The sequence below is a fragment of the Catharus ustulatus genome, chromosome 27 (assembly GCF_009819885.2).
Source record: "Catharus ustulatus isolate bCatUst1 chromosome 27, bCatUst1.pri.v2, whole genome shotgun sequence".
NCBI lineage: Eukaryota > Metazoa > Chordata > Aves > Passeriformes > Turdidae > Catharus > Catharus ustulatus.
The window spans coordinates 4,183,358-4,200,651 of record NC_046247.1 but is presented as its reverse complement, the minus strand read 5'-3'; the positions used below and the strand labels follow the sequence as shown (position 1 = coordinate 4,200,651).

The 17,294-nt window shown below is 58.8% G+C and overlaps 2 protein-coding genes across 2 annotated transcripts in view; both read left to right on the top strand.

The window, feature by feature from the left end:
- TET3 (tet methylcytosine dioxygenase 3) overlaps positions 1-12,256 on the top strand; it is a 28,120-nt gene extending 15,864 nt beyond the window's left edge. Inside the window, exons 2-10 of the mRNA XM_033081265.2 lie at positions 346-2,572; positions 4,980-5,070; positions 5,918-6,011; positions 6,391-6,599; positions 7,020-7,170; positions 7,458-7,547; positions 7,650-7,787; positions 8,129-8,465; positions 8,782-12,256. Of these exons, the coding sequence (XP_032937156.1) occupies positions 346-2,572; positions 4,980-5,070; positions 5,918-6,011; positions 6,391-6,599; positions 7,020-7,170; positions 7,458-7,547; positions 7,650-7,787; positions 8,129-8,465; positions 8,782-10,520 (5,076 nt within the window). The 3' untranslated portion in view covers positions 10,521-12,256. The remainder of the gene's footprint in view (positions 1-345; positions 2,573-4,979; positions 5,071-5,917; positions 6,012-6,390; positions 6,600-7,019; positions 7,171-7,457; positions 7,548-7,649; positions 7,788-8,128; positions 8,466-8,781) is intronic.
- Positions 12,257-12,342: 86 nt separating this feature from the next.
- On the top strand, positions 12,343-15,653 carry LOC117007846. The gene is made up of 2 exons (XM_033081266.2): positions 12,343-13,896; positions 14,012-15,653. Exons 1-2 carry the CDS (start codon positions 13,566-13,568, stop codon positions 14,692-14,694), a joined length of 1,014 nt encoding a protein of 337 aa, XP_032937157.1. The 5' UTR covers positions 12,343-13,565; the 3' UTR covers positions 14,695-15,653.
- Positions 15,654-17,294: the final 1,641 nt, after the last annotated feature.

Sequence of the window (17,294 nt, the reverse complement as noted above, 5' to 3'; positions counted from 1 at the left end):
TGTCACCGCAACCAGGAACACCCTCCCTGTCCCACCCTGTGCGTGTCGCGCCCGGTGGGTGATGGAAATCCCGTGAGCAATTTCGAAAGCGAGTGGCGGGGTGGGGACGTGGGTGGCACGGGGCCGTCTTCTGAGCCGAGCTGCTCCTCTGTCAGCCAGGCAGAACCCGCGTGGCTTTGCCAACAGCAATCGGTTTCTCGAGTGGCTCATCTGCATCTTCATCCCCTTCCCCAGTCAGAAAATGAGATGAGGAAAGGGGAACTAAAGGAAGAGGAGGGAAAAAAGTAGGGTTGGAGGTGATGGCACGTGGGGATGCTCACGTCTCTTCCCTCTCTCTCCTCACAGACAGGTTCGGCGGGCAACGCAGTTGATGGACCCAGCAGAAGCCAAATGGAAGAAGGGCCAATTAATTATGTGGAAGAAAGGCGGCTGAAGGAGGGCAGCGGGCTGAGCCTGGTGAATGGGGGCCGGCCGGAGGCGGGGGGTGCTGTGCTGATGGAGCCCAGCAGGTGGTCGCCGGGCCAGCCGCCCGCCGCTGGCAAAGCCCACTTGGAAGACGTCCGGAACCTGGTGGCCTTTTCAGCGGTGGCCGAAGCCGTTTCCTCCTACCGGCTCCCACCGCCGGGATCGCCGTCGCTGCTGTACGAGAAGTTCGACTCAGAGATGAGCCGGGGCGGGCTGGGCACGGCAGACGGGGTGCCACGGGGAGAGGACCTGCACGCCCTCAAGGCCGCCCTGGCTTTGGCCAAGCACGGTGTGAAACCCCCCAACTGCAACTGCGACGGCCCTGAGTGCCCCGACTACCTGGAGTGGCTGGAGCAGAAGATCAAGACGGCTCTCGGAGAAGAGCTGGCATCACCTCGGCCCCGCGCCGCCGCCATCCCCCCGCCTCCTCCCCCAGAAGGTGCTATCGACCCCCAGCCGGTGCCTGAGGCTGCCGAGCCGTGCCCGCCCGACGGCCTCCCCTTTTCCCAGAGCGCGTTGACCATCGCCAAGGAGAAGAACATCAGCCTGCAGACCGCCATAGCCATCGAAGCCCTCACGCAGCTCTCGGCCGCTCTGCCCCAGCCCGCGGGTGATGGGCAGCCCCCGCCGCCGCCACCCCCCACCATCCCCTTCGGCCCCAGCCCCCTCGGCCCGCCGGGGGCTGCGTGGCAGCGAGGGGATGAGCCCCGGTACCCTCCGGAGCCGGGAGCGGCACCTGAGCCATTTTTTGGTGCGGCACCTCCGCGGGGCAACTTCACGGCCACTTGGGGGCTGGAGGCCGAGGGGGCAGCGGGGGCTGGAGACCCCATGGCAGAGCTGGAGCAGCTGCTGGGTAATGCTGACGACTACATCAAGGCGGCTTTCAAGAGACCCGAAGCAACGGGCGGCAAAGTGGCAGCCCCCAAAACAGAACCCCCCGAGCAAACACCCAGCAGAGAAGCACCGGGCGGCCCCCGCTTGCCGCCGGCACCGCCGGAGCCCGACCTGCACAAGAAAACGCAGCTGGTCCTGCAGCAGCATCTCCACCACAAGCGCAGCCTCTTCCTTGAGCAAAGCCTGGCGGCGGCAGCAGCACCCCCAGACCGGCCGGGCGGCTGGTGGGCTCCCAGCGCCCCGGCTGTGCCCCCCAAGCCCTTCGAAAAGCAGCCCAAAGAGAAGAAGAAGAAAACGCCGCCCGAAAAGCCCCCGCCGGCCAAACCTCTCCGCAAGCAAGTGCAGATCAAGAAGGCGAAGCAGAAGGACTCGCAGCCGCTCTTCCCTCCCCTCTGGCAGATCAGCCTGGAGGGGTTTCGGGCGCCCGCCGAACCCCCCGCTGAACCCCCTGCAGAAGAGATGCAAACGGAGCTGCCACCGCCGCCGCCGCCGGCCTTCCCACACCAGCCTCTTGCACTACCCCTGCCTGCCGCATGCCCCCCGCCACCAAACGCACTGGACGGCGTCCCCCCGGCTTCCGACTCTCAGGAAAGGGGTGCCCCTGGCGGGGGCCCCCAAATTCACTCGGCGCCGGCGGGCTCAACCGGCTCGGAGGAAGCACCGGCTGCCCCCCCGCCGGCCACCTCAGCTCCCATCATGGTGGATGACAAGTTGGAAGAGCTCATCCGACAATTCGAAGCCGAGTTTGGGGAGAATTTCAACTTGCCGCCTCCCGAGACGCCTGCCCCGCTCGCCCCTGGGACTGCTGAGCTGCCGGGGGGGCCAGCATCAGCCCCACAAGGGTCCCCCCCCGCAGCCACCGCCGCCGCCCCGGCTCCGAGCAGCGCTCCCCAAACCGGACCCAAAAGTGTCTCTCCAGGGAAGGGACCGCTGTCAGAGCCACCCTTCACTGCCCGCTCCCCCAAACAGATCAAAATCGAATCTTCTGGTGCTATCACCGTGGTGTCCACCACGTGTTTTTACTCTGAGGAAAGCCAAAACCCGGACGCGGACGACGTCTCCAGAACACCCACCAAGGACGAGGTGCCGCTGACGCCGACCCTGAGCGGCTTTTTGGAGTCTCCGCTCAAATACCTGGACACACCGACCAAAAGCCTCCTGGACACGCCAGCCAAGAGGGCACAGGCAGAATTCCCCACCTGTGACTGTGTTGGTGAGTGAGCAGCCGTGCTGGGGGTGGGGAGGAGGTGCCTTTGCAGGGTGGGATTGGCTGGAGCAAAGCCGTGGTGCCAGCAAAGCCCCGGGTTCTGGGGAGGTGAGGCACTAAAATGCACAAACCCCAGTGCTGTGGAGCTCCCTTTTGCTTTCTCTTATCCTCTCTTAGTTTTACAGTTGGATGGAAATCCCGAGTGCCTGCCTATGTCACCACGGGAGTGGCACTGGTACCACTGGCTGTGCGAAGGGGGGGTTGGATGAGCAGCAAAACTTCTGGGTTTTCCTTCTATTTAACCTTAACCAGCTGAATCCTGTGAATCCAGGGTGGTCCCAGTGCCCAGACCCACCTAAACCCCCTCTCACCTGCTTATTCCTGGTATTTTCAGCCAAATTAGCTGCTTCAGGTTGCTTTGAGTAACCCAAACTTTGGCTTGATGCTTCTGCTTGTCACTGGAGAAATACTTGCTGCTGGGGTGCTGCCTTGTTTGCTGGACAATCCCACTGGGATGCATTGCAAAATCATCAAATTATCATATTTTTGGAGGTTTTGTACGTGTTATTTTGGCGCATAGTGGCATTTGTTAGACTGTGCAGCAAGTGCTAGAGAATTCCTACCCTGTCCTTTCAGTCCACCTCCATCCAAGTGTGGGGAGCTGGATATTCCCTCCCCTATATTTGGACTGGACCTTTGTGCTCCCCTGGGATCAGCAGGGTGAGGATTTGGGACATCCAGCTGGAGAAAACACCCCCCACTGCTGGAAGAGGAGGCCCTGGGCTAATCACAAGCTGCACTTTATTAGTGAGGTTTATGATTATTAATTTATTTGCTTGTAAATGGCAGCAGGAATGAGCCCAAACTCCATAGAGAGGAGGGAAAGCTTTCCTGAAGCTGCTCAAACCCAATCTCCCAGGAAAAGATTTCTTTAGGGGCTGGGAAAGGGGGGATTCCCCCCCTTCCACTTCTCTGTTTTTGCAAGGAAAAGCTGTGGGAGAAAGAAATGCAGCAGGAGCTGGGCTCGGTGCTTTATTGGGCTCGGTGCTGTTGCAGGCTGTAATAAAATGAGCCTTTTCCATGTGTCCTGTATTGATCCCTGTCTGGACAGCTGCAGCCCAGCTGAGCCTGGCTTTCTCCTCAGCCTGGCTCCTGGCCAGCTGGACATGAGGGGAATGAAAATCAGGGCAGTGAAGAGCAGAGGGATGCAAAGACAGACCAGTCCTGGCCGTGGTGCTGGATGCATCCCAACCAGTGGCATTGGAGCATCCTGGGAATCCACCCCTCACCCTGGGGCTGCCTGGGACATTCATGGCTTCCCACACCATCATCTTTGTGCCCTGAAAGCCCCCAGGGACTTGTTGTGTGAGGGGGGTGTTGGTTGCAGGGCTGTATCCCAGTGTCCTTCTCCTGTATCCCAGTGTCCTTCTGAAGCCCCAGAATCCTCCTGCAGCTCCAGCATCTGTCTCCTGTAACTCCAAGATCCACCTGTAGCTCCACTGTCCTTATTCTGAAGCCCCAGAATCCTCCTGTAGCCCCAGTGTCCTTCTGAAGCCCCAGAATCCTCCTGCTGCTCCAGCATCTGTCTCCTGTAACTCCAAGATCCACCTGTAGCTCCACTGTCCTTCTTCTGAAGCCCCAGAATCCTCCTGCAGCCCCAGTGTCTTCCAGTAGCCCCAGTATCCCTCTTTCATAGCTCCAGGATGCTCCTGCAGCCCCAGCATCCTTCTCTCATAGCCCAAATCCTTCTCCTGTCTCCCAAATTCTCCTCCTGTAGCTCAAATCCTTCTCCCATAGCTCATATCTTTCTCCCATTACCCAAATCCTTCTCCTGTAGCTCAAATCCTTCTCCTGTACCCCCCTCATCCTTCTGCCTCTCCCCCAAGCTCCTTCCTCACACAGGCTCAGCCAGCTCAGGGCATCCCATGAACATCCCAAAATCCTCTGGGAAAAGTGATAACTTCCTGCCCCCAAATCCTCCTGTGATGGCTTTGGGCTGGTGGCCAGGAGAGGTTCCAGACAGGAGCCCTGGTTTGGAGCTGGTGAAGAGCAGCAGGTCCAGGATGAAGTTTGGAATCTGAATTTCCCATTCAGCAGAGCTCGAGTGGCCAGAGCAGGTTCCCTGGATGGAGCCATGGTCACTGCCAGGGTGCTTGGAAGGGCTGTGACTGCTCAGGGGGGTTTTTGGGACCCAAAAAGGAGTGGGTGTTGATGAGTGAGGGTCCGTCCCCCAGCAGCATTTCAGTGCTGGCAGAATCTTCCAGAGCAGGGAATGAGGAGCTGCTATTGAACAAACCCCTGATTTTTGATGCAGAAGTGCTCGGTTTGAGGGAATGGGGATTTGTAATCCTTCAAGGGCAGCCAGCAAAGGTGCAAACCCCAAAATCTCTGTCCCCTGCTCTTGTCCCTGCAGAGCAAATCGTGGAGAAGGACGAGGGGCCGTACTACACCCACCTGGGCTCAGGGCCCACCGTGGCCTCCATCCGGGAGCTCATGGAGGAGAGGTAAGAGCCCCTCACCACAGGGACAGCATGGGGACTGGGGTCCTGTCAGAGGAATGAGGGTTTGAGAGGGTGAGTGGGGTCCTGTCAGGTGAGTGGGGTCCTGTCAGGGGGAGTGGGGTCCTGTCAGGTGAGTGGGGGCTTGAGAGAGTGGGGTCCTGTCAGGGGGAGTGGGGGTTTGAGAGGGTGAGTGGGGTCCTGTCAGGTGGGTAGGGGCTTGAGAGAGTGAGTGGGGTCCTGTAAGGGCACTGGGGACTTGAGAGAGAGAGTGGGGTCCTGTCAGGTGAGTGGGGTCCTGTCAGGGGGAGTGGGAGTTTGAGAGGGTGAGTGGGGTCCTGTCAGGTGAGTGGGGTCCTGTCAGGGGGAGTGGGGGTTTGAGAGGGTGAGTGGGGTCCTGTCAGGTGAGTGGGGTCCTGTCAGGGCGCTGGCGACTTGAGAGAATGAGTGGGGTCCTGTCAGGTGAGTGGGGACTTGAGAGAGAGAGAGTGGGGTCCTGTCAGGGTTAGTGGGGGCTTGAGAGAGTGAGTGAGGTCCTGTCAGGGGGAGTGGGCTTCTGTCAGGTGAGTGGGGACTTGAGAGAGAGAATGGGGTCCTGTCAGGTGAGTGGGGTCCTGTCAGGGCACTGGGGACTTGAGAGGGTGAGTGGGGTCCTGTCAGGGAAGTGGGTGTTTGTGAGGGTCAGTGGGATCCCCTGAGGGTGAGTGGGGTCCTGTCAGGGAAGTGGGTGTTTGTGAGGGTCAGTGGGGTCTCCTGAGGGTGAGTGGGGGCTCCTGAGGGTGAGTGGGGCCCATGAAGACAAGTGGGGCTCTCTTGTGTGGGCGCTGTGGGGCTGACGGCCGTGCCCCCGCAGGTACGGCGAGAAGGGCAAGGCCATCCGCATTGAGAAGGTCATCTACACGGGCAAGGAGGGCAAGAGCTCCCGGGGCTGCCCCATCGCCAAGTGGGTGAGTGCCTCTCATCCCCCTTGCAGCCTCCCTGAGCTTGTCTCCTCCATGCCTGGGGACCAGGATTCCCAGGCTGGTGTGGCCACAGTGGGCAGGGGAGGGCTGCTCAGTCTCTGGTTGGAAAGGAGGAAGTGAGGGAAACTCCTTGTGGCTTCCCCAGCCTCGGCACCTGTGGAACGGCGTGTCCGGTGCCAGCAGCTCGCCCCAGCCTCCCAAAGCACACAGGAGAATGCAGCCACGGGAATATGCCCAGCTCTGCCCCCACACACCCACAGGGCACTGGAGAAGGCATCCAGCACATCCAGGACCCGCCTGTGGGATCTCCCCACTCCTGGAGGTGTTTATTGGAGGGGTCTGACTTGACTCCACTGTTTCCCAGGTGATTCGCAGACACAACCAAGAGGAGAAACTGCTGTGCCTGGTGCGGCACCGGGCTGGCCACCACTGCCAGAACGCCGTCATCATCATCCTCATCCTGGCCTGGGAGGGCATCCCCCGCACGCTGGGGGACACGCTGTACCAGGAGCTCACCGACACCCTCACCAAGTACGGCAACCCCACCAGCCGCCGCTGCGGCCTCAACGACGAGTGAGTCCCACTGCCAGCACAGCACAGCCTGGTGGGGAGACGGGGTGGGGAATGGGGTGTGGGAATGGGGTGTGGGAATGGGATGTGGGAATGGGATGTGGGAATGGCATGCAGGAATGGGATGTAGGAATGGGATATGGGAACAAGATGCAGCAATGGGATTTGGGAATGGGATGTAGGAATGTGGGAATGGGATGCAGGAATGGGATGAGGGACCAAGATGCAGCGATGGGATTTGGGAACAGGATGTGGGAATGAGATGTAGGAATGGGATGCATTAATGGGATGCAGCAATGGGATGCAGCAATGGGATGCAGCAATGGGATGTGGAACGGGATGCGGGGCTCCCTCCCGTTCCCAGAGCTGCCGGCACCACGCAGCACTGGTGGCTGACGCTCCTGCTCTGTGTCCCCCCTGCAGCCGGACCTGCGCGTGCCAAGGCAAGGACCCCAACACCTGCGGTGCTTCCTTCTCCTTCGGCTGCTCCTGGAGCATGTACTTCAACGGCTGCAAATATGCCCGCAGCAAAACTCCCCGCAAGTTCAGGCTGGTGGGAGATAATCCCAAAGAGGTGGGTGATGTGGCTGGAGCGAAGGAGAATGGGATTCCTTGTGGGGTTTTTTATAGACTAGAGGGATGAGGAGGAGAATGGGGCCTCTGCAGAAATCCCAGGGAAGAGACAGAGGGTCGAGGAAGTGAAAGCACAACAGACAATGAGGCTGAAGGTTGAACAACCAAATCCTCACAAGGAATTTAAACCGTGTGCTTTGTGCTGTGGTGGATATGGTGGGAAGTGTTGATGTGGTGTCTGTGGGCTCTGAAACCCCTGGGTAACATCCTCCTCTTTTCCCTGCACAGGAAGAGCTGCTCCGGAGAAGCTTTCAGGACTTGGCCACCGAGGTTGCTCCACTTTACAAGAGGCTGGCGCCGCAAGCCTACCAAAACCAGGTCCTGGTCATCCCATCCCCTGGCAATGGTTGCCACACAGCTGGAATGGGTGCAGGGTGGTGGTGTTGGGGGATTTTGGGTAACCAGCTCCTCCTTCCACAGGTCACCAACGAGGATGTAGCGATCGACTGCCGGCTGGGCTTGAAGGAGGGGAGGCCGTTCTCGGGGGTGACGGCATGCATGGACTTCTGTGCTCATGCTCACAAGGACCAGCATAACCTTTACAACGGCTGCACTGTGGTAAGCAGGTGCCAGGCAGGGCTTTTTGAGGTGCACCCCCTTGATTTGGGATGCTCCTGTTTGAAGGGCTCCATCCCCCTTGTCCCTCCTGCATGACTCCAGGTCTTTGATGTGGGCACATCTCACATGAGCTGCTCAGGTCTAACAGGGACCAGCACGTACTTTTGTCCAACCCAAACCCTGTGGGAGGTTTCCAAATAGCAACTGGGGACCAGAGCAGACTGGGGAGATGCCAGGCTGGTTGTGGCTTCATGTCAGCGTGGGGAAGAAGTGGGAGATTTGGCTTGTCCAGCACAGGCTGCATCCATCAGCCTTCCACTGACAGCACCTGCTCTGGCCAGGTCTGCACGCTGACGAAGGAAGACAATCGTGTGGTGGGGAAAATTCCTGAAGATGAGCAGCTGCACGTCCTCCCCCTCTACAAGATGTCCAGCACGGATGAGTTCGGCAGCGAGGAGAACCAGAACGCCAAGGTGGGCAGCGGGGCCATCCAGGTGCTCACGTCCTTCCCCCGCGAGGTCCGCAAGCTGCCTGAGCCTGCCAAGTCCTGCCGGCAGCGGCAGCTGGAAGCCAGGAGAGCTGCTGCCGAGAAGAAGAAACTGCAGAAAGAGAAGCTGATGACGCCAGAGAAGATCAAGCAGGAAGCACTTGAGCTCCCCACGCTCCAGCCAAATGCAGGTAACAAGGGCAGAGGTGAGGTCCTGCTGCCCTGAGCTGCCCAGAAAGCATGTGAGGGGATGGGGATGTGGTTGGGCACTTTCTTGGGCTGCTGTGTTGTGGTGCTGGGTGGCATCTCTGTGCCACCTGGGTTTTCACGAAGGTGTGAATCGATGCCAGTGCGCCAGGTCATGGGGAGTGATGCCAACCTCTGCTGTTGGCTGGCAGACCTGTCACTGTGGGATTTCTGAGTCTGGCTGACAGTTTTGGGTCCTGGCTCCCCTCCGGTGACTTTCTCAGCCGGCAGGTCATGGGAGCTGTGTGTGCTGTCCCACAGGTATGGCGTTGAAAGGCGGGATACCCCCGCAACCGCTGAAACCTTCCATCAAGGTGGAACCCCAGAGCCATTACAACGCCTTCAAGTACAACGGCAACGCGGTGGTGGAGAGCTACTCGGTGCTGGGCAGCTGCCGGCCCTCCGACCCGTACAGCATGAACAGTGTTTACTCTTACCATTCCTACTATGCACAGCCCAATCTGCCTTCCGTGAACGGGTTTCACTCCAAGTTCGCGCTTCCCTCCTTCGGGTATTACGGCTTTTCCAGCAACCACGTGTTCCCCTCACAGTTTCTCAATTATGGGGCACCTGAGAGGAGTGGGAGCAGCTGGGTGAGCAATGGCTACGAGAAGAAGCCCGACGTCTCGGCGCTGCAGGAGAACCTCAACCACCCTTACGGGAACACCAATTTCCCTGAGCCCATCCCACACAGCGTGCGGAGCAAAAACCATCACCAGCGCACCTATGAGCGAGCCAACCGCTATGCCAACCAGCAGAAAGCGGCGGCAGCAATGGCCGGGACACACAGGACTAGCTCGGGCTCGGAAGAGGCATCATCGTTTGCACAGAACTGTTTTGGCAGCCGGCCCATCAAGCAGGAGCCTCCAGACCCCCCGCCCACCATCGAGCCCCTTCCCAGCGCTGCGGCCATGCCCGGCACTGGCTTAACGCTGCCGGCCGTCCCTGCGCACGGCACGGCAGCAGAGCAGCGGTGGAGCCCCTTCAAGGCACCCCGGGGCACGGCTTCCCCCGAGAGGACTAGCACGGCCGAGGACTCGTGGAGCGCGCTGACGCCGGGCTCGGGCGGGCGGGAGAAGCTGAGCGCCTTCGATGCTGCCGTGCGCTTGCCACCGCCGGAGAAGCAGTGGTCCAACGTCCTGGCGGGAGAGCCGGCGCCGGCAGCGGCGCACGGCTCGGGCTTGCTGCCAAAACCTTGGAGCCCCTGCAAGCTGGGGGAGACGGCGCTGGCGGGCTCGGGCACCCCGAGCCTGCTGGGGTCACTGGGGTTCAGCTCGGCTCTGCCAGGGCTCCCCAGCTTCCCCGAGGAGCCATGGGGCTCCGTGAAGGCGGAGGAGCGGAGGACACCGGCACCCAGCCCAGGGCTGCCAGAGAAGCCGTGGGAGGCAGCGGTGGGTGAGAAGGGGGCCGCAGGACCCCGCCGGGAGAAACCGTGGGACCCCTTTGGCCTGGAGGAGGATCTGCCGGAGAAGGCGGTGAAGGAGGAAGAGGAAGAGGAGGAAGAAGAGGAGGAAGAAGAAGAAGAGGAGTGGTCGGACAGTGAGCACAACTTCCTGGATGAGAACATTGGCGGCGTGGCCGTGGCGCCTGCTCACGGCTCCATCCTCATCGAGTGCGCCCGCCGCGAGCTCCACGCCACCACCCCGCTGAAGAAACCCAACCGCTGCCACCCCACCCGCATCTCCCTCGTCTTCTACCAACACAAGAACTTGAACCAGCCCAACCACGGCCTGGCGCTGTGGGAGGCCAAGATGAAGCAGCTGGCGGAGCGGGCTCGGGCCCGGCAGGAGGAGGCAGCGCGTCTGGGGCTGCCGCCGGACGCCAAAGCCTTTGCCAAGAAGCGCAAGTGGGGCGGCGCGTTGGCGACTGAGGCGCCCAGCAAGGAGAGGAGGGACTCTGTCCCCACGCGGCAGGCGGTGGCCATCCCCACCAACTCCGCCATCACTGTGTCCTCCTACGCCTACACCAAGGTGACGGGCCCCTACAGCCGCTGGATTTGAGACGGAGGTGACCGCCGTGGCCCCATCTTACCTCAACCCTCAGCAGCGCCGGAGACGGCGTTGCTTCGTGGTGCTTTCTCCTCAGGCATGGGGGAGAAGAAAACAAAAGTAAATAGACAAAACCGAAGCGAAATACAACAACCACAAAAAAAAACAAAAACAAAAAACCCAACGCATAGGAAATGAACCCAACGCGTGCGCTCGGGAGCAGCGCAGCTGGAGTGGGCTCACGCTGTCAGAGAGCTGCGCCTGGCGAGGAGTTGGCAAACCAAGCAAAACTTGGTTAAAAAACCCGAGAGGAACGATGCTGTTTGATGATTTTAGGTAATCTCATATTTATATCTCCATGTTTTTTAATCTAGCCTCGGATGAATTTCCTAGCATCCTTTCGCAAGGAGAGGTTTTTAATTCCACTTAAAATGGCCTATTTGTTGGATTTGATTTTATTTTATTTTGTACTCTGATGACAACGACGAAGCTGATCTTTGAAAGAGAAGCCAACATTGAAAAACCACCCTAATCATGAATCCAAACCAACCTGAACACCAAACCAGCTTAAAGGCAAGAGGTGACTCCCTCCAGCTCTGCCATGTGGGGGCTGGTGGGACCGTGTGCTTTACCGTCAGCTGGACATGCTGAACATCCGATTATTTTTATTCCAAGGACCTAAAAACACCAATTTTGCAGCTCGAGGAGTCCTTTCTCACAGCAACGGGAGGCAGCGTTGTCCCGGGACGGCGCGTCTCTGCTCAGCTCCTCGCCTCCGGCAGGATCGGTTCTGCCGCCGCAGAGCAAGCCGGCGTCTCTCCTGGTGCCGGAGACCTCAGGACACGTCCGGGCTGGGGAATGCTGCTGCCGAGGGGCTGCACTCGGGCTCGGACTTGGGGCTCCTTTGCCCACGGCCCCAGGGCAAGCGGCAGCGGCGGCGTCTCCATAGGAGCCGACGGGACAAAAACAGAAGAAAAAAAAAAATAGAAAAAAACAGGAAAAAAACACAAACCAACCCCAAACTGTGAATAGCGAGTGTTGCTCTCTGTACATCACTGTTGCTAAAGTCTGGTGCTTTCCGTCTCCGGGGGACTTTCTCCGTGCAATCGGCTCTGGGAAGAGCAAATCCCAAGACCTGGCTGGCCAAACCCCGCCGGGTCCGCCTTCCCCGCCGGTGCCGGCGAGCCGCGGCCAGCGCTGCCGTGGCTCGGTGCTCTTTCTCTCCCCGGGTGCCATCCCTCCTTCCTACGGATCACCGTTCTTCCCGCAAAAAAAACAAAAACAAAAACAAAAATGAAATGAAACCCCAACCCAACCAATAACCCAGCAACGACGACAACCGCGTGGTGCTTTTCGAACGCTCTCAGCCGAGACTTCGCGCCCGGCCCCGGAGCCGCGCCGGGACGGACGGAGCGCGGCCGAGCTGCCCCGCGGCTCCCCGGGAGCGCGGCGTGGCCGGAGCCGGGGGCCGGCATCCCCGTGGTGGGGAGGGGTCGTTGCTTTTGCACTTTGAGGTGCCTTTTGGAGAGCCAGCGAGGCAGCGCCGACGCCGTCACCGTGCGGGATCACCTCGTGTTTACTGTCACCCTCCTTCCCTCGCGCACGGGCACGGATCAGCAGGATCTCGGTAAAACAGCCTGAACATTTACGTGGTCTGATTTTAAACCTGTAAATAGGGAAAGAAATTTTTTTAAAAGCACTTTCACCTAGATTAAAAAAAAAAAAAAAAAGAAAGCGAAACTTAAAAAGCAAACAACTCCCCTCTTTCCTCTCCCCCCACTCCCCCCAACTTGAAGCAGTATGTTTTAAACAAGATTATCGTGGGAGAACTGTAAATACTGGCAGAATATTTAACATGCTTTGTCCGTCCTTCATCATTAATGATTTTTTTTTTTTTGTTCGTTTTTTTAACCGTAATCTGTAAAGTCGCGTATATTTGACAAGGAAACTCAACGAGCTATTCCCGCTTTTCTTACAAATACCCAATAGCATATCAGGATTGTAAGAGTCGACGGCAAGTCAGATTTTAGGGATGCCCGCGGGCGATGCCGGGGCCCCGCCGTGTCGCTGTGGTTCGGGACGCGGAGAGGGGACCCGGCTGATCCGGGGCCGGATTCGGGTGCCGGCCCCGTTGGCGTCGCCCGGGGTCTCTGGCTGGCGTGACGGGGGTGCCTTGGAAGAGGAGAAGGAGCGCTCAGAGAAGGCGATGGTCCGTGTAACCTGTCTAAGTCCTGCTTGCTCAGAGGTTTTTCGGTGCAGGGAGGGGTCAGTCGGGCGTGGCGTTGGCTCCGGCGGGTTCAGCCCGGGAGAGCAGGGAGCTGCCGGCGCCGCGGGTCGGGGAGCGAGAACTGCTGCAGTCTCACGTTTTTACACTACATAAACGTCTAACCTACCTCAACTCTCAGTCATTACAAATTCGCACGCTTCAGACTTCTACACAAACTCGAAATCTATGCACAGCTCTTTACCCCTTGCTGCTGAGAGGCTGTTTCCAAGCAAAATCTTTTCCCTTTACCCATCCCGGCGGCCGCGCTCGTCCCGCCCCGTGCCGAAGCCGTGAGGGTCACGGAGCTCGGGGGGAGGGATGTTTTTAATGAGTGCGATGTGGGGACCTGATTTTGCAGCAGGTCGTGGCCACAATGGTGCTAGAACAACACCTGCGGTAGAAGCCCCAGGGAGGGCTTGGCACGGGGAGCCCCGACCGGCTCCTTCGTCCCGCTTTGGTTTTTCTGGCCGCGATGCTTTGCCTTGGGCAGGAAACGGGGGATGCAATTTGGATCCCCCCCCATCTCGATGCTCTTGGGATGAGGCATGGGAAGGAGAAGGAAACCAGAATCCCTGAGGTGCCTCAATTGCTGATTTTTCCTTTTAATACTGGAGTACGCTTTGTGGGTTCTATAAGGCATATTTTTATTAATGAAATCTTGTAATACAAACGGTGCTATGGTGTTTTAACAAACTGTATCACGCTTCTGCCTGATTCCATCTCGCTGAGGTGCTACTAATGTATATATCAAATTAAGGAACCAAGATTTAAAGAAAAAAAAAAATTAAGCAATGTCGTTGAGAAGGAAGTTTACTATTCCGGAGCGACAGCTCGAGGCGTGCTGGGAGCCGGTTGGGTTTATGCAAACTGAAAGAGGTGCCGCGTCCGAGGTGTGCCGCCGGCCAGCGCCGAGGTGGAGCCGTTCCCTGCGGGTCCGGGCACGGGTGTGGTCCCGGGATGAGGTGAAAATCCGGGGGGCTCAGCCGGGTGTGGTCATGGTGCTCGGCCACAGCGCTCAGACACGTGTGTGGTCATGGTGCTTGAATAGGGTGCTCGGCCAGGTGTGGTCATGGTGCTCAACCATAGCACTTGGCCAGGTGTGTGGTCATGGTGCTCAGCCAGGTGTGGTCATGGTGCTTGGCCAGGTGTGTGGTCAATGGTGCTCGCCCATAGCGCTCAGAACAGGCGTGTGGTCAATGGTGCTCGGCTGCAGGACTCGGACGGGGTGCTCAACCAGGTGTGTGGTCTCAGTGCTTGGATAGGAGCTCAGCCAGGTGTGTGGTCACAGTGCTTGGCTGCAGTGCTCGGACGCAGCCTGTGGACATAAGTGCTCAGACATGGTGCTCAGGCACACACAGTGGGTGTGGTGCTTGGGTGTGGTGCTCGGACACGGTGCTTGGTCACACACTGTACACGTGGTGCTTGGACTTGGTGCTCAGGCTCAGTGCTCGGCCACACATTGTGGACATGGTGCTCGGTTATGGTGCTCGGCCACAGCTCATGGATGTGGTGTTCAACCACAGCTCATGGACGTGGTGTTCAGCCACAGCTCATGGACGTGGCGCTTGGCCACAGCTCATGGATGTGGTGTTCAACCACAGCTCATGGACGTGGTGTTCAGCCACAGCTCATGGACGTGGCGCTTGGCCACAGCTCATGGATGTGGTGTTCAACCACAGCTCATGGACGTGGTGTTCAGCCACAGCTCATGGACGTGGCGCTTGGCCACAGCTCATGGATGTGGTGTTCAACCACAGCTCATGGACATGGTGTTCAGCCACAGCTCATGGATGTGGTGTTCAACCACAACTCATGGACGTGGTGCTTGGCCACAGCTCATGGATGTGGTGTTCAACCACAGCTCATGGACGTGGTGCTTGGCCACAGCTCATTGATGTGGTGTTCAACCACAACTCATGACGTGGTGGTCAACCACAGCTCATGGACGTGGTGCTCAGCCATAGCTCATGGACGTGGTACTCAACCACAGCTCATGGACGTGGCGCTTGGCCGCAGGTCATGAATGTGGCACTTGGATGTGGTGCTCAGGAACAGTGCTCAGCCACACCTTGTGGACACGGTGCTTGGCCGTGGTGCTCAGTGCGGTGCTCAGACGTGACGCGTGGGCGTGGTGCTCGGTCCCAGTGCTTGGCCACATGTGATGGACATGGTGCTTGACTGCGGTGCTCAGACGTGGTGCTCGGACATTGGTGCATGGACATGGTGCTCGGACATTGGTGCATGGACGTGGTGCTCGGACGTGGTGCTTGGACACGCATCGTGGACATGGTGCTCGGGCACGGTGCTCAGACGTGGTGCGTGGACATGGTGCTGCTGTGTTTGGTGCTCAGACATGGTGCATGGACATGGTGCTTGACCACAGTGCTCAGACATGGTGCTTGGACATGGTGAGTGGACATGGTGCTTGACCACAGTGCATGGACATGGTGCTCAGACATGGTGCTTGACCACAGTGCATGGACATGGTGCTTGGACATGGTGAGTGGACATGGTGCTTGACCACAATGCTCAGACATGGTGCTCAGACATGGTGAGTGGACATGGTGCTTGACCACAGTGCGTGGACACACGGTGCATGGACATGGTGCTCGGGCGTGGTGCTCAGCCATGCACCGTGGATGTGGTGCTCAGCTGTGGTGTGTGAACATGATGTGTGGACAGTGCTTGGCCAGGACATGTGGACAGTGCTTGACCGCAGTGCACGGACACAGTGCATGGACATGGTGCTCGGGCATGGTGCTCAGCCATGCCACTGTGGACGTGGTGCTCGGACGTGGTGCTCAGACATGATGTGTGAACGTGATGAGTGGACATGGTGAGTGAACATGGTGCGTGGACATGGTGAGTGGACATGGTGAGTGGACATGGTGTGTGGACATGGTGTGTGGACATGGTGAGTGAATATGGTGAATGGACATGGTGAGTGAACATGGTGAGTGAACATGGTGCATGGACATGGTGAATGGACATGGTGAGTGGACATGGTGCATGGACATGGTGAATGGACGTGGTGAGTGGACATGGTGAGTGGACATGGTGAGTGAATATGGTGCATGGACATGGTGAGTGGACATGGTGAGTGGACATGGTGCGTGGACATGGTGCGTGGACATACTGTGTGGACATGGTGAGTGGACATGGTGAGTGAATGTGGTGCTCAGCCATACACTGTGGACATGGTGCTTGGACGTGGTAGGTGGACACGGTGCTCAGACGTGGCACATGGACATGGATGCTCTGCTTGGTGCTTGGACCTGGTGCATGGACTTGGTGCTTGGCCATGGTTCCTGGGCACGGTGCTCTGCTGTGGTGCTTGGCCATGGTCCTTGGATGTGGCGCTTGGGCATGATGTGGTTGACCACATGGTGCTTGAGCATGGTGCTTGATGTTGGTGCTCAGGCACGGTGCGTGGACATGGTGCTTGGCCACACTCCCTGGACATGGTGTGTGAACGTGGGGCTCGGCCATGGTGCTTGGCCACAGGTGTGTCCATGTGGTGCTCGGCCGCGGTGCTCAGCCACAGGTGTGTGGACATGGTGCTGAGCCGGGGTGTGTGGACACAGCGCTCGGCCGTGGGGCTTGGACATGGTGTGTGGACATGGTGGTTGCCCAGAGCATGGGCACAGAGCATGGGCACAGTGGTTGGCACAGAGCATGGACATGGTGGTTGGGCCCAGAGCATGGACACGGTGGTTGGGCCCAGAGCATGGACATGGTGGGTGGGCACAAAGCATGGACACGGTGGTTGGGCACAAAGCATGGACATGGTGGTTGGGCACAGAGCATGGACATGGTGGGTGGGCACAAAGCATGGACACGGTGGTTGGGCACAAAGCATGGACATGGTGGTTGGGCACAGAGCATGGACACGGTGGTTGCCCACCCTGCACGGGCACAGCTCGGTGCTGTTGGGGCACCCCCATGACACCGCACAGACCCCCAGCCAGGCCTGGCTCTGGCACTGCTCCCCTAGAGCACCACCCCCGTGCCAGCCCCATGTTCAGCACCGCATCCATCTCTGTGTTCAACCCGTGTCCATCACCGTGTCCAGCCCGTGTCCATCTCTGTGTCCATCACCGTGTCCAACCTGTGTCCGTGTCCAGCACTGCATCCATGCCCCTGTCCATCTGTTTCCAGCACCGTGTCCATCTCTGTGTCCAGCCCGTGTCCAGCCCGTGTCCATCTCTGTGTCCAGCCCGTGTCCATCACCGTGTCCAGCCCGTGTCCAGCCCCGCCCTGCCCAGGCCCAGCCCCGCGCTCCCGCAGCTCCTCGCTCTCATCCTCTCCCCACCTCACCCATCCCGCTTCTGCCCGGCTCTTTCTTTTTCCCTTTCCCTCTCTTTTTTTTTTTTTTTTTGTTTTTGTTTTTTTTTTAAACTTTTTTTTTGGGGTTTATTGGTGCTACTCCTCCCCCCCGCGCCCCCCCAGGCAAATACCTCAGCCCCTCCCCAGCCCCCGCCAGCGAGTCCGGGGTGAAGCTTTTCCGAAATCAGGGATCC